This window comes from Cuculus canorus, chromosome 12 (genome assembly GCF_017976375.1).
Source record: "Cuculus canorus isolate bCucCan1 chromosome 12, bCucCan1.pri, whole genome shotgun sequence".
Taxonomy (NCBI): domain Eukaryota; kingdom Metazoa; phylum Chordata; class Aves; order Cuculiformes; family Cuculidae; genus Cuculus; species Cuculus canorus.
The window spans coordinates 3,263,799-3,277,567 of NC_071412.1; the positions used below are offsets into that span (position 1 = coordinate 3,263,799).

General features: G+C 45.5%; 1 protein-coding gene across 1 annotated transcript in view; it reads left to right on the top strand.

Annotated features, from left to right (window-relative positions):
• Window positions 1–5,233: 5,233 nt before the first annotated feature.
• Window positions 5,234–13,769, top strand: part of MYO5A (myosin VA) — a 109,625-nt gene continuing 101,089 nt past the window's right edge. Inside the window, exon 1 of the mRNA XM_054077382.1 lies at window positions 5,234–5,342. Coding sequence (XP_053933357.1) covers window positions 5,316–5,342 — 27 coding nt within the window. The 5' untranslated portion in view covers window positions 5,234–5,315. The remainder of the gene's footprint in view (window positions 5,343–13,769) is intronic.

Genomic DNA, 13,769 nt, shown 5'->3' on the forward strand with positions numbered 1-13,769 from the left:
CGTAACGATGATTGGTTTGGTCCCTTGCACTGAATGAAGGGGATATCTGGGAATTGGCTTGGTATATAGAAGTTTACATTGCTATAGACTATAGGCCTGAATATGGCACCATTTCCAAGAAATCAAGATGCTGGAAGGAGTCCAACTGATTTCATCTTCTGGCTGTGACTTAGGTGCTGATCTTTATGCGACTTCAAGATCTGCCTGGTATATTTACACGATTGGCTCAGTTGCTAAGGTTACAGCATAACCCTCTGTACTCTGCATCCCTAACATAACGAGGAGAAAAATGTCCAATATAGGTAACGTGTTCAAATACCATCCTGAGGCTGTGCAAAGGCTGCGTTAACACTGGCATCAGTAACATAAAGTAACTTACCTGACTCTCTGGATGGAGGGTGGCATCATTCTTCAGGCAAAGGCAAACCCTTTAAATACAGTGTTGTTGCCCAGATCTGTTTGTAATTCGAGCTGAGGTGGCTGTGGCTGCACAGATCTGCTTCAGACAAGCTTTGCATGGAGTGACTGTGTTCACAGTACGTAACCGCGTTGCTCGAGAGGGACGCAGGATTACAGTAACTTGTTTATTTGGCTGGGGGCTTTCTGTGAGCTCGGGAAGAACAGACTGGAGGAGCAGGCAAAGAGAATGAATTTTATTCTGTTTTTTTTAAACTTAAAAGTGCAGCTGTGCTGAATATGTGGTTTGATTATCCGTGCCTTAGTACAAGCAAGCCACCCTCTTTTAGATGTGCATCTTTGGTTTTTTGATCCCAATCTCTGGCGTCTATAGATCCAGAGTAAATTTGAAATCTGAAAAGTTCTATGCATATTCAAACCATTTATTCCCACTAAATATTTATATTGAAAACATCTCTGGAGTAGTAGCATGGAGAGCCTTAAGGTTAACTGACGTGCTTGAAAAAGGGGCAGATGACTGGATTGTCCCTCTCTTCCTCAGGCAGTACATCTTTGTTACAGCAAGGATGCTGCTTGATATATGTTAATGATAAATATTCTCGCATATATGTAGCAGGCACAGAATTCTGCTTACTTACTGCTTTGGGAAACATTGGCAAAGCCCCCACCTGTTTCCGATGGATGTTTACTTGACTTTGGTTTAAAATAGAAAGGCAAAGTGCTTTTTGTTTCTTACTATCTCTAAATTTAATAACAGATTTCAGTTGGGTTTAGTTTTTTTACCTTATTGCAGAACAGTGTAGCTCTTGTTAAAAGAGGAATATGGCTGGATTATCTATCGGCTTCCCTTGGCAATCCTCTCTCCCCAGAGACTGGATACAACCTCTGATGGTACTTCTGTCTATGTCATTGTGCTAGGGTTGTTTCCTTACTGGTTTTGAGGTAAAAAAAAAAAACCCTTAGGAGTTTTCCTTAAGAAACAGGATTTGGATTTTTTAAATGTGTGGCATTTTCTAGGAGGCAAAATATATGGCTCACATTACAAGGATGCGTTGATGCGAGAGTGGGAGCTGTGGATTCTTCTGAACTTCAGGTCTGTTCTCAGGTGATGGTTGAAAAAATCTGGCAAATACATAGAAAAGAAAATGTGTGTGATGTTCTAGAGACGAGAAATTTTAGTGTAGGCACAGATGGATCAAGACAAGCTTTCTTCATGGGCAATTAATTGTAAAGGTTTTGTCTTTTCTATAAGCCCCAAAAATCTGGAAGTAAATCCCAAGTGTTGCCAGGAGAATACATACATGGTACATAATTTTCTCTTTCTACGTATCTCTTGAGTTGCATTTCAGAGTTCTTAACTGGAAACAGTTCAATGAGTACTGGCTGAACATGACATGTTTGTTTGAAACCAGACATGTTTGTTTCTGACAGCTGAAAGTGACAGGCCTAATCCTTGCAGTGTGAGAATATAGGAAAGGGCGGGAGGAGGATTTTACCCTATGAATTCCTCAGTTAGCTTTGTCTGTCTTTCCAGCGAAAGCACCCTGGAGTTAAACTGCTGGTCCATATTGAATATACAGATGCTTTTCTCAAGGACTGGATAGGCCCATCCACTGTGCCCCACAAACCACCTCACCTTCCTTATGTTGCCAGTAGGTATCATTTCTATGCCTCTAATAGCACTTCTTGGTTAAATAAAAACAGGACTGATGTTTTGCTGTCACTTCTGAAAAAAATTACATAAACTAATCTCAACTCACAGAAGGATTATTGTATCCTTTTCTTTTAAAATGTATATATAGTTCAAATTCAGTATAAAAATCTGCATGTGGACAGTGTGAGCTGCATCAGCCACACATTCTCATCTGGAATCCCTTGGGATTTATGCTCTGAAATCAAATGCCAGAAATTATCTTTTTGAAAAGATGCTGTGCAAGATAGAAAGGCATTTAAAATCTTGCCAGTGAGTTTTTGAAGCAGCAGATGCATGTTAAAATAATAATTAAATAGTCTAGATTCGTTACCAACAGGTGGTTTCTTGGCAACTTTCAGTGCCCCCAATTCCTGTCCTTAATGACAGATTTGAAATCCTGGTTTATGCAAATTGTGTCAAATCGTAGCATATTTTGGACTGGGATATCTATTTTTTGCTGGGGCTTATAATTACATTTGTCTCCTGAGCTCCAGCTGTGAATGGCTCATACAGTAATCCACAGTCCAAGTGAACTCCTGAAATGAGTGTCTTTGAATTTAGAATAAATATCATCCAGAAGAAAAGGTGTTAATGTCACATGTGAAGCAGCACAGAGCCTGAGGGGAGGTTTAGGTCCCTTCAGAAAACAAAAGTTTCTGTGGTTCGTACCTCCAGATTCTTAGACTGGGCCTGTTAAAGGCAGCTGATCCCACTCTTCAGTGAATCCCACATCACTCTCGTGTTACACATTAAAGATGAGTGGCAGCTTTAGTCTAGATCTCTCTGTTTTACCTTGGTGCACACATGAAGAGCAGCTGTGCAAGCTTCTTAGCCAAAAACACCCTGACCTGGAGAGCAATTGGCAGGAGCCAGTTCTGGGCTTCTCGTAGGACGGCCAGCAAATGTCCCGGTCTGTTCATGGGAGTGAGCCTCCAGTAATCCTGGTTGGTAATCCTCGACATATTAGAAAAACCCTAGGAAGGAAGGTATTTTTTAAATTCATTTCTCATTAGAGTTTCAACTCCGAATTCTCGCAGCAAAATCAAGATTTATTTATTTTTTTAAAGCTCTTTTCTGACTTTATTAACCTTGCTTTACTGGCTGGGAAGACCACATATCTGCACCTAATACCAACAGCTCTAGGCAAGGCTCTGTATTTTCATCTGCACTATTTTTCTTCGTTATTTGTGTTTGCTTTTTTCTCCATCTCCTTACCTTCAGACAGCAGCAGTAAAGCACGGCTAGATGTTTGTGTTTGTTGGGAGTGTTTATGGCTTGCTTTTTCTTCCCGGTTTTTAGTTGAGTGATTTTGAGCAGGTCACCCATCTCTTTTATGGCTCATTTTCTCTGTAGAGCAGGTTGGTTTGTTTCTTTGATAATCGGTTGTGGTGAGTTTCAGGGGGAGTCCAGATACTGGCAGCTGAACCCAGAGCTGTTATCTAAACAGTTGAATTCTGCAGAGATTCTGCTGCTTAAAAAGTCAAACAAAGCATTTTGGTGGAGAGTGTGGCAAAAGATAACTGCTTCAAACTTGTTTTGTATTTGGGATTGCTTGGACTGTTAGAATACATTCCCAAGGAGAAAACAGAAAATACAGAAAGACAGTAATAGCGTCAGTTCTACTGTCAAAAGAACTCTTGCCATGACACAAGCTGTAAAAAACCACTCCTTAATGATTCATAATCAAATGAGCTACCATCTTACGACCTAGCCAGGACATGGATTATGTTTTAAATTCCCCTTTGACTGGAAGTTAAACGTTTCAAGGAGGTGTAACTTCATTTCTTGGTGAGAACTGTACTCTCTTATCAAAGGAGCTGTCTGGGCCCAGTTCTCTTCAGCATTTCCAGCAGCGGTTTGGGTGAGCGGGATGTGATCGATTTGGGAGAGGCTGTAGGCAATTTGTACGGTTGGAACATAATCGGAGAGAGAAAACAGAAAAATGAAAAGCTCAGCATCTGGGAAATATAGGCAGAAAGTGACGGATGAGCGATGTTGTGAAAAGCCAACCTCAATCAATGCCAATTTGATTATTAAGCAGGTATCCTTCTAATAAATGGTGCCGGGGTACACATGGGGTAACCTGCCTAATGTGTCCAACGATTGAGACTGGTTACATAACTTCTATACTGGTTCAATATACATACTCATATAGATGCTGGGAATTATGTTACATGTCCATTGTTTTTCTGGGAACTTATTATCATAGTTTATCACCCACTCTTGTATGTACATCACAGCTTCTTTGGGTCTTCTGTTTGCCTCTTATATCCTTCCTCATTGTGCCCTCTTGTTGAGCTCAGGTCCTGAAAAGTACTGGAAGGTCACTATAAGACCTCTTCGGAGCCTTCTCTTCTCCAGAGTGAACAACCCCAACTCTCTCAGCCTGTCCTCATATGGAAGGCTCTCCAGCCCCTGGATCATCTTTGTAGCGTCCTCTGGAGCCGCTCCAACAGCTCCATCTCCTTCTTACATTGAGGATTCCAGAACTGGACACAATCCTCCGGATGAGGTCTCACAAGAGAGGAATAGAGGGGCAGAATCCTCTCCCTCACCCTTCTCATCACGTTTCTTTTGATGCAGCCCAGGACACAGCTCGTTTCTGGGCTGTGAGCACACATTGTCAGCTCATGTTGAGCTTCTCATCAATGAGCACTCCAAGTCCTTCTCCTCAGGGCTGTTCTCAACCACATCATGCCCCATCCTGTACTGAAACCAGGGATTGCCCCAACCCAGCTGTAGGACCTTGCCCTTGGCCTTGTTGAACCTCACGAGGTTCTCACAGCCCCACTTCTCCAGCCTGTCCAGGGCCCTCTGGATGACATCCCATCCTTCTGGTGAGGCAACTGCAGCACTCATCTGGGTGTCACCTGCAGACTTGCTGAGGGTGCCCTCGATCTCGCTGTCAATACCACTGACACAGACACCCCACAGCGCCGGTCCCCGCAGGGGCCGCGGGCGGACAGCCCTGCCAGGGGCCGATCCCCTCCTCCGGGGGCGATGGACAGGGCAAACCCATCGCAAAGCACCGATTTATTCCCTTGAGGTCGAAAGCAAAGCCACCCGCCGACAGGGAGGGGAGGCCCGGGGGCTGCTCCCGCCCCGGCCCCGCCCGCCGCTCCCACAGTGCTCCGCGCCGCAGGTACCGCCATGGCGCGGCGCGGCTGAGCATCCTCCGCGCCTCCCGCCGCGCCGCGCCCGCGCCATGGCCGCCTCCGAGCTCTACACCAAGGTAGGGGGGCAGCGGGGCCCGGACGGCCTCCCCGCACCGGGCATTGCGGCCCGAGCGGCTCCTGCATCCCCGCCTCTCCCGAGATGGTCCCGCATCCCGGGGAGGGCTCCGCCTTTGCCCGAGGCGGTCCCCGTTTTCCCGAGATGCTCCCGCATCCCGGCGGGGGGGGGAAGGTGTCGCCGCCTCTTCCCGAGACGGTGCCGCGTTCGGCGAGGGAAGGTCGCGTCGCCGCTTCCCGAGATGCTCCCGCATCCCGGTTGAGGGGGAGGGGGAACAGGTCCCACCGCCTCTTCCCTTGGTGCTCCCGCATCCCGGGGGGGCGGGGAAGGTCCCACCGCCTCTTCCTAAGGTGCTCCCACATCCCGGGGTGGGGGTAGGTTCTACCGGCTCTTCCCCCGGTGCTCCCGCATCCCGGGGGGGTGGGGAAGGTCCCATCGCCTCTTCCCCCGGTGCTCCCACATCCCGGGGTGTGGGGGTAGGAACGTCCCTCCGCCTCTTCCCAAGGTGCTCCCGCATCGCGGCTGGGGGGAAAGGGAGGTCCGGTCCCACCGTCTCTTCCCAAGATGCTCCCGAATCCTGGCCCGGGGGTTCGGTCCCGCTGCCCGTGAGTCTCGGGAACCACTGAATCCCTCGGTTGCAAAAGACCTTTGAGATCATCAAGCCCAACCGGACAAGAAAGCACTGAGGGCTGGACTAGCCGGTGCTGCGTGGTTTGGAAGCTCCTTGGGAAATACCGTCCCGTTCCTTATAGAAAAACTCCTGCCCTATAGATGCGTTGATATTAAACTGACCATTCTGATGACACTGCACTTTTGAATTGTATTATATACATGAGGTTATATATATTCTTTTGGCGGTCGTTCAGGAGCCGTACGGTCGGCAGTGATGCTGTGTGTGACTCTCACGTGCTCTTTAAGCAGACATTTTTCTAATCTTTTTAGCCCTGTGTTACTATCTCATCGCTTTCTACCCGGAAACAGTTACTGCCCTGCACATCTTGATGATGGCAAAGCCTGCAAATCGAGAGCTGTGGAAACGATTCTTTTATCCGCTAGCAGTGCATTGTTTTCCTTGCTCTGCCTTGTCCTAGTGCAAAAACCTGAAGCAAATGACAGGCCACAGGTTTTTAAGGGCAGAAGAGGTGGCTGGGGTCACCAGGACCAAGCGCTGCAGTACAGCGTGGCGAACTTCAAACGCTTCTTTCAAAAAGGTTGCACAGTCAATGTGTGTTTTATCAAAACCCACGGGATCTGGGTCCTTGAGCCACTGTATGACATAGTCTGCAGTTATCTCCAGTCCTTTGTGTGGGGAGAGAAAGGAAAGGAAACAGCCTTTGTTTTGGCCTGAATAGTTCACCTTCTTTGTAGACTCCTTCCGCTCGGATACAGTGGGCGGCATGTGTACCGTGCATGGGTACAAATCAAACTGGAGAGTCATTTTGATGAGCTTGACTATGCCTGAATTGTATATTTCTGTGGGAGAGATTGAATGTGAGGAAGTGTGCGTCCCTGCACCCCTAAAGTAAGCTGAGTACCTCAGTTGATATGAGGCATCTTGGTGTTTTGTGTCTCACAGAAGAGCATCTTTGTTAACTGTCATTGGAAAAAGGGGTGAAATTTAGCATTCTGGTCAAGAGAGCAATGCTACTGTAAAATTGTTCCCAGGTGCTCCATAGATGTCCTCTTTATAAGTACTTACTTTGGAAAAGTGCTCTTGATTTATCTATCTCAGTGGATGTTCTTATTGTGGAATTAAAACATCTTGTGAAGAGTTGATCAGAAGTATATTTTTTTTTTAATATGTATTTCCCACTCTGTCTGACCTTGAATGGACTTTGATGAGTGGTTAGGTCCTTTGGTCAGAAGCTGCCTCAAAAATGTGGATGCTCTATTGTCTTGGGACCGCATTGCAATGGAAAGCTCAGGACCCCTCGTAGTTCCCAAGGAGGACATGGGACACTTCCGACTTGGGCAGTGGGACAGGAAAGCTGCTGTGTTCAAGAGAGGCAGTCTCTGTCTTCCCCCTCTGCTTGCTTTTTCTCCAGGTAAAGCCATCATGCCGCTTAAATCATGTTCAGTATGTCACCCTTGATTAAGTAACGTAAACAACGAAGTTAAGGTCATAGCATGCAGTGGTAAAAAGTGGCAAACACAAAGTCAAACGAGTGCAGGGATGATCCTCTAGCAGGGACTCGCTGGGTAACGGAGGCCAGAGAGATTGCTTCTGTGCTTTAGTCTCACACCACAGGCTGTTCTTCTCTTTAGAGCCATATGTAGGTACAGAAAGAGCAACTTTCACAACTTGTTATAGTCAGGATTGTCATTTGGGACAGCTACTTAAAGTACCAGAGCTTCCAGTACAGCTTCGATGCTTAATGTGTGATATTGGTGTAAATATTCTACTGGCAAGCAGAGCAGGGCATGAATTTGCAGCACATTGTTGCTGACTGTGTGCGTGTGCACACGTGCGTGTTCTGAAGTGAAGTAACCGGCAGATCTATTGCCCTCTCCCACTCGAAACCCACATCCATGCTTGCCTGAGTTGTTCAAGTAGATACTTGGAACACAAGTTGGTAAAATAATGTTAATGGTTGGGTGACCAGTGTTGCAAACAAGTCATCAACATTTCGAATGTGGTCAGAGAATGGGAAAAACAAGACTTCTTATTTCCAGCTGTTGTTTGTGGATGTGGGGCACCCTGTTGCATGCTTCAGTGTGTCTAGTTTTGATAACGTGGACTGTTAACCTTTCATATTGGGGTTCTTTGCATGCCAGTGTAAAAATAGTCTGTCCCAACCACATGTCCTGTCTTGAAATATAAAGGAGGTCTTATTCTCCCAAGCTCTTAGAAACCAGCAGTGTACGTTTTTGAAGAAGTTGTGCCAGTCTTATGAAAATCCTATTCCTTTGATTCATCCAAGTGTATATCTAAACTTGGTGACTATATAGACAGCCTTATTGTTGCATATCTTTATAGCTGATCTAGAAATTCGGATTTAAGGTAAAGGACTGTCTCAGGTACACTCACAAGCTAATTGTGAACAATGGGCCTGGATCATGCTGGGCTTTGTATTCCTGTACCCGGTGACGCCGCAAGTACAGGCTCTGCATGAAAGGCTTCAGTTTTTGGGTGCAGCAGTTAAAAACCGCTCCATGCATTATATCCCAGGCATTCTTATTTAAAATATTATGCCTGTGAGCTCTCTTGAACCCATCCTATTGGACGTTTGTCATTAGCAGGCTGGTGGTCCTCCTGTAAGATTGTTTCTGAAAGTTTTGGTTCTTTGACTTTGGAAACAAAGAGTCTTGATGTGTTTGTGAATCTCTGTAGTCCTGCTGAGTGATGTCTGGATGTAGCTGATCCGTATTTCAGTAACTGCTGACCAACAACAGATATATACCCAGTTCTGCTGCCCCTTAAAGACTGATATGGACAATCTTGGCCATGCATCGGATTTTACTAAGTGTAATCTGCTTTCCTTGGAACCTGAGAACAAGTGATAACACTTCGCCTAGGCCTGCATCTCCTCTGACTTCTGCCGCCTTTGGTGTTAGACAGCAGCTTTGTGAGTTCTAGGTGGGTCAAACCGAGACCCAGCACATGCTCTCATTACCTGGACATGAAGATTAACAAAACCTATCTGACACTGTATTTATGCCACCTCTTTTAAAGTCAGTGAAGAGTTGACATCATTCAGTCATTTTTCTTCTCCATTTCCATCCTTTTTTTCCCCTGGGTTTGAGTTGTTTCTGTTTTGTGCCGTGCTTTCACAGACCAGCATGCTGCTTTGGTCTCTTGGGATTCCTGTTTTCGTTTTGAGTGGCTGTGTGCAATGTGCTTATTTATTTATTATCCCCTCAGTCAGGCATTCTTTTCTTTTTATTGTTACTGCTACCAAGATGTTCCTCCCTTTCCAGTACCTTTGAGGTTTGGGGCAGGTAGCTCCAACTAGCTTGCTGCTAATTTAGGACCCACTACAATTTCAGTTAAAGGGAGTAGAGATGTTCCTTTGAACATAGAGGGACTGATAAAGAGTTTTTGCTGGAGAACACGATTTGGGCAAGCTGAACTCAGTAGCTGGCCTTCAGTTGTAGAATCAGAATAGTTTGGGTTGGAAAGGACCTTACAGATCATCCAGCTCCAACCCTCCAACCATGGGCAGGGACACATCCCACCAGACCAGGCTGCCCAAACCCCATCCAACCTGGCCTTGGACACCTCCAGAGATGGAGCAGCCACAGCTTCCCTGGGCAGCCTGGGCCAGGGCCTCACCACCCTCATTGTGAAGAAATTACTCCTGTCCTGCCACTCTCTCCTTGAAGTGTTTCAATTTGAGGGTTTATAAGCAGTAAATTGAGTTAGGGAAGTATCAGAGGGAACTGCGTAAAACAAAAAAACCGCTTGTGCAGTCCCCAGTGCCACAAGGAGCCCTTTCTTGCTTTCCTGGGGCTGTGTGCAGGCTGCTGCCTCAGGTTGGAACCCAGAGTGTTACAAGGCTTGGTCTTCCCCTTCAGCTGTGCTGAGCCCTTGCAAGTGAAAATGGCAGAAGGCAGACTGTGACCAGGCTCGTTTTAGTTAATGAGAAATAGAGCAAAAAACCCAATCTGAGCATAAGAGAGAAAACAGAACTGTATTTCCAAACTTCTGTGCTTATAAGCAAGCTTTTCTTGAAGGTTAAAAAAAAAAAGCTGCCCTACTACATAGTCTTGAGCACTGCTGTTCAAACTATTTGCATGTGACAGAAGTGTTTTTTAAACATCAGACAGTAACCAGTTGTCTCAGTAGATGTGCTATTTTGTTCTTCTAGAGCCATGCTGTCCAGTCATGCAGCGATGAGAGTCCTTCGTCTCAACACACAACTCAGGTTTCCTGCTCTGCTCAAGTCAGAGCTGTGCAGTTTGGAGCAGAGATGCTGTTGCAGAAATCAGATGTATACTGGCGAGCAAGTACATCTGCATATGGCAGTGTTTTATAACTGTATCTCTGCCTCTTCTAAAAATCTAATGCAGCAGCAGAAAAGGGGATATTTCAGTTGCTTTTCTGCTTCAGGGACCTGCTGTGTCACTGGAATAAACTAGATGTCAGCTCTGCCAGTGGCAACTTAGAACTTTGTGCACCAACTTTATTCCTATTGCCTTTAAACTAAAGGTACTAGAATATAATTACCCGGCAGTCTAATGATACTTGGTTCAAGCTAACCTTGAGATTTTATTATGTTTTTGTAAAGAAAAATAGTTTCCTGTAGTTGAATGCCAACCACAGCAGCCTTAGAAATGAAAAAAGCTCTTCTAATGGGAGTTTTATGACATGCCAGCAAGCTATCTTCTTCTTTAAAGAAACTGTGGGCCTTGGGAAGCAGGATGAGTGATGGTTTGAGTCAGAGCCCAGTCTGCGCCAGAGCTGCTCTCCTGGGCACCAAGTGTGTCCAAAGGAGGAAATGATACCACCCTGGTCAGGGCGGTGGGGCTGGAGAGGCAGCAAGCTGTTTGTGAAAGCTTCTTGCAGCCCGTGGATGGATTTTGGGAGGGTCTGTCCTGAAACACTGGAAGTGTAACACCATTGGGAGCTACTTTTGAGTAAGAGGACATCACAGCTTTCTATTATAAAAAAATAAATTGTTTTTTGGGTGTAGACCTGCTCTTGAAAGTTGTGACTTCTTTGTTACACGTAAAGAGCAATAGTGAACGCCCCATTTATAATAATTGGTCTTGTTTGTTTAGTTCTTTGAGTATCATGGTAAAACATTTAGCATAATAATATTATTGGATTATATGGGATCCCCTGTAAATGGCCATCAGAAATCTTTGCATAATAATATTATCTGTGCATCAGGCTGCCATTGGTTATTTGCAGTTTGTTTCTACTGCAGTAATTTTATAGCATGTACCAGATGGTTTAGGTAATGGATTACTGTTGGTTTTTTAGATAAATAAATGATCAGATCAAGTGCTGTTGAGCTCCTGCTATGTCAGGAAATGTGTGTGAGGACCACCACTACCTTTTGGTGAGCTCCAGGTTGAGTTAGAAGGAATAGGCGGCAGGTCAGGCAGGTGTACCTGGCTCTTAGGGTTTCTTCCTGGGGTCTTCGGAAATTTAATCCTCTCCATGTGTTCCAGTAACAAAGTAACTGGTCTTTCTTTTTAATGAGATTCATTGTTTAATCTCTGTAGGACTAAAGAAAGCATTTTTATTATTGAAATTTGCGCATTGAACCAGTTGAATTGGAGGAAGTCACAGAAACCACCAGTATCACAAGTTTTCACTGTTTCTGGATAGTCTATTTTTAATAGGATTTTAAAAAAAGCAGGAAGTGATAGGTTAATAGTAGATGGTGTTTCTGCTGTGAGGGAAAAGCGCTGTGCGGCTGACAAGTCTGCTGTCCTGTGGGTAATAGTGCGGTGGTGCCTGCATTTCTGGCAGGTGAGAAGAGCCTCTGCAGCACACCTCGGAAGAGCCGGTCACCTGGGGTGTTCTACAGGGACATTAATCATAGAATAGTTTGGGTTGGAAGGGACCTTAAAGATCACCCAGTTCTAAGCCCTGCCATGGGCAGGGACACCTCCTACTGGCTCAGGCTGCCCAAGGCCCATCCAACCTGGCCTTGAACACCTGCAGGGATGGGGCAGGCACAGCTTCCCTGGGCAACCTGGGCCAGGGCCTCATCAATCCATCGTGAAGAAATTCCTCCTTATGTCTGGTCTAAACCTGCCCCTCTCCAGTTTATCCCCATTGCCCCTCGTCCTGTCACCACAAACCCCTCCTCAGCTTTCCTGTAGCCCCTTCAGACACTGGAAGGTCGCTCTGAGGTCTCCTTGGAGCCTTCTCCTCTCCAGGCTGAACAACCCCAACTCTCTCAGCCTGTCCTCGTATGGGAGGTGCTCCAGCCCTCGGATCATCTTTGTAGCCTCCTCTGGACCCCTTCCAACACCTCCATCTCTTTCTTATGTTGAGGATTCCACATTCCTTGAATTGAAAACACAAACCATACACAAACCAAACTATTAGGAGCCTTGTTTATATGCTGGGGTCTTTGACACCTCTGTGGATATGTGGGCAAAAGTGCAGACATTGCTGGTTTGAAAGGCGTCTTGGCTAAGGGGACGATGACGGACCCAGTTTCACCTCGTGCTGCCAAGCAGCAGGAGCTCGTCTGATAAAAGCCAGCGGTTTGTTTTATGCCTCTTGATAGAAGTCGGCTTAGCTTGGTTTGCCTGTGTAAAGTTAGGGGTGAGCAGAGTTTGAACTCCTGTACGCATGAAGCGCAGAGGTTATCTCTGTGCTCCCTGGAGTGAAGCAGTTTACTACTGTGCGTATCGAGCTTGATTCTGATAGTGGATATTTGTAGGGCTGGGCCCAGGGCCAAGAAGCGGCGTTTGCTGCTTCGTTAGCAAACTACTCAAACGAGTTGAAGCAGCAGTATGCACCTTCTGCTTGTCTTCTCTGCTGCTGAAATAGCAAGGAAGAACTTACTATTTTCCTTAAACTGGGTGGTTCTTGCTCTAGAAAATACAGTGTTAGGGTCAGAATAAACCCTTGAATCTTGGAAATTTTCATAACCTCTGTGACTTTGGCTCTTTCTTTAGACTGTAACTTTTTGCTTAGGTTCTTTTTCTAGAGCTTAAGCCCATTCACGATACCCCACAACAGATGCATGGGTTTGTTTTGGGGGTGATGCTCCTAGGAGTTTGAATGCTTTCAATCAGTATCAAAACTTCTAGGTGAGTAGAAATGCATTAGGCACAAAATGAAACCTGTTATCTAAAGGTCATGGGAGGCAGAGAAAATTCAAACTCTGTGGAGTTCAAAGGTTCTTTGTACAGTAACTTTTTCCTTTTGTTGGCTTTACTTTCAGGCTGCATCCAGGAGGGAGAGTTGTATGAATGGGTTGCTAAGGCCTCGTTTACCAACAAAAATAGCAAGCCTTTTAGTGACTTTCCTGGCAGATAACTGCTCTTTCATGGCCATGCCAGTGCCGCTTTGTGTGCTACCCTTTGCTTAGGACTGCATCATTTCCTCCTCGTTCTCAGTGTTACTTGGCTTTGCTTAACCCCGAGTTTGCTTAAGCCTGATCCTGCAAAGATTTATTTTTATTCCATGTGAGTAATTCCATTGCTTAATTTTATGCTTTGAAATAAAGCGTGTAAATCTGAAAGACTGGGCCTTTGATTCTGTGTTTCCTCTTATTGCAGGGAAATAACTTTGCTGTCATATACCTGCTCAGAATAATTTGTGCAGGAAAACAAATTGAAACATATCTGAGGGACGTCATCTTGTTAAGTTCTTTATAAGCTCTGTGTATGCGGTGTTGCAGTAAGTTAGGACCTGTCCACTTAAAACTCAATTTTAATATTTAGTGGTAAGAGTGTATTTTCAGGAGTAGCTTCTTTTTTTTCAGGACCCACAGTGTCAGGGAGATAATAATTCCAC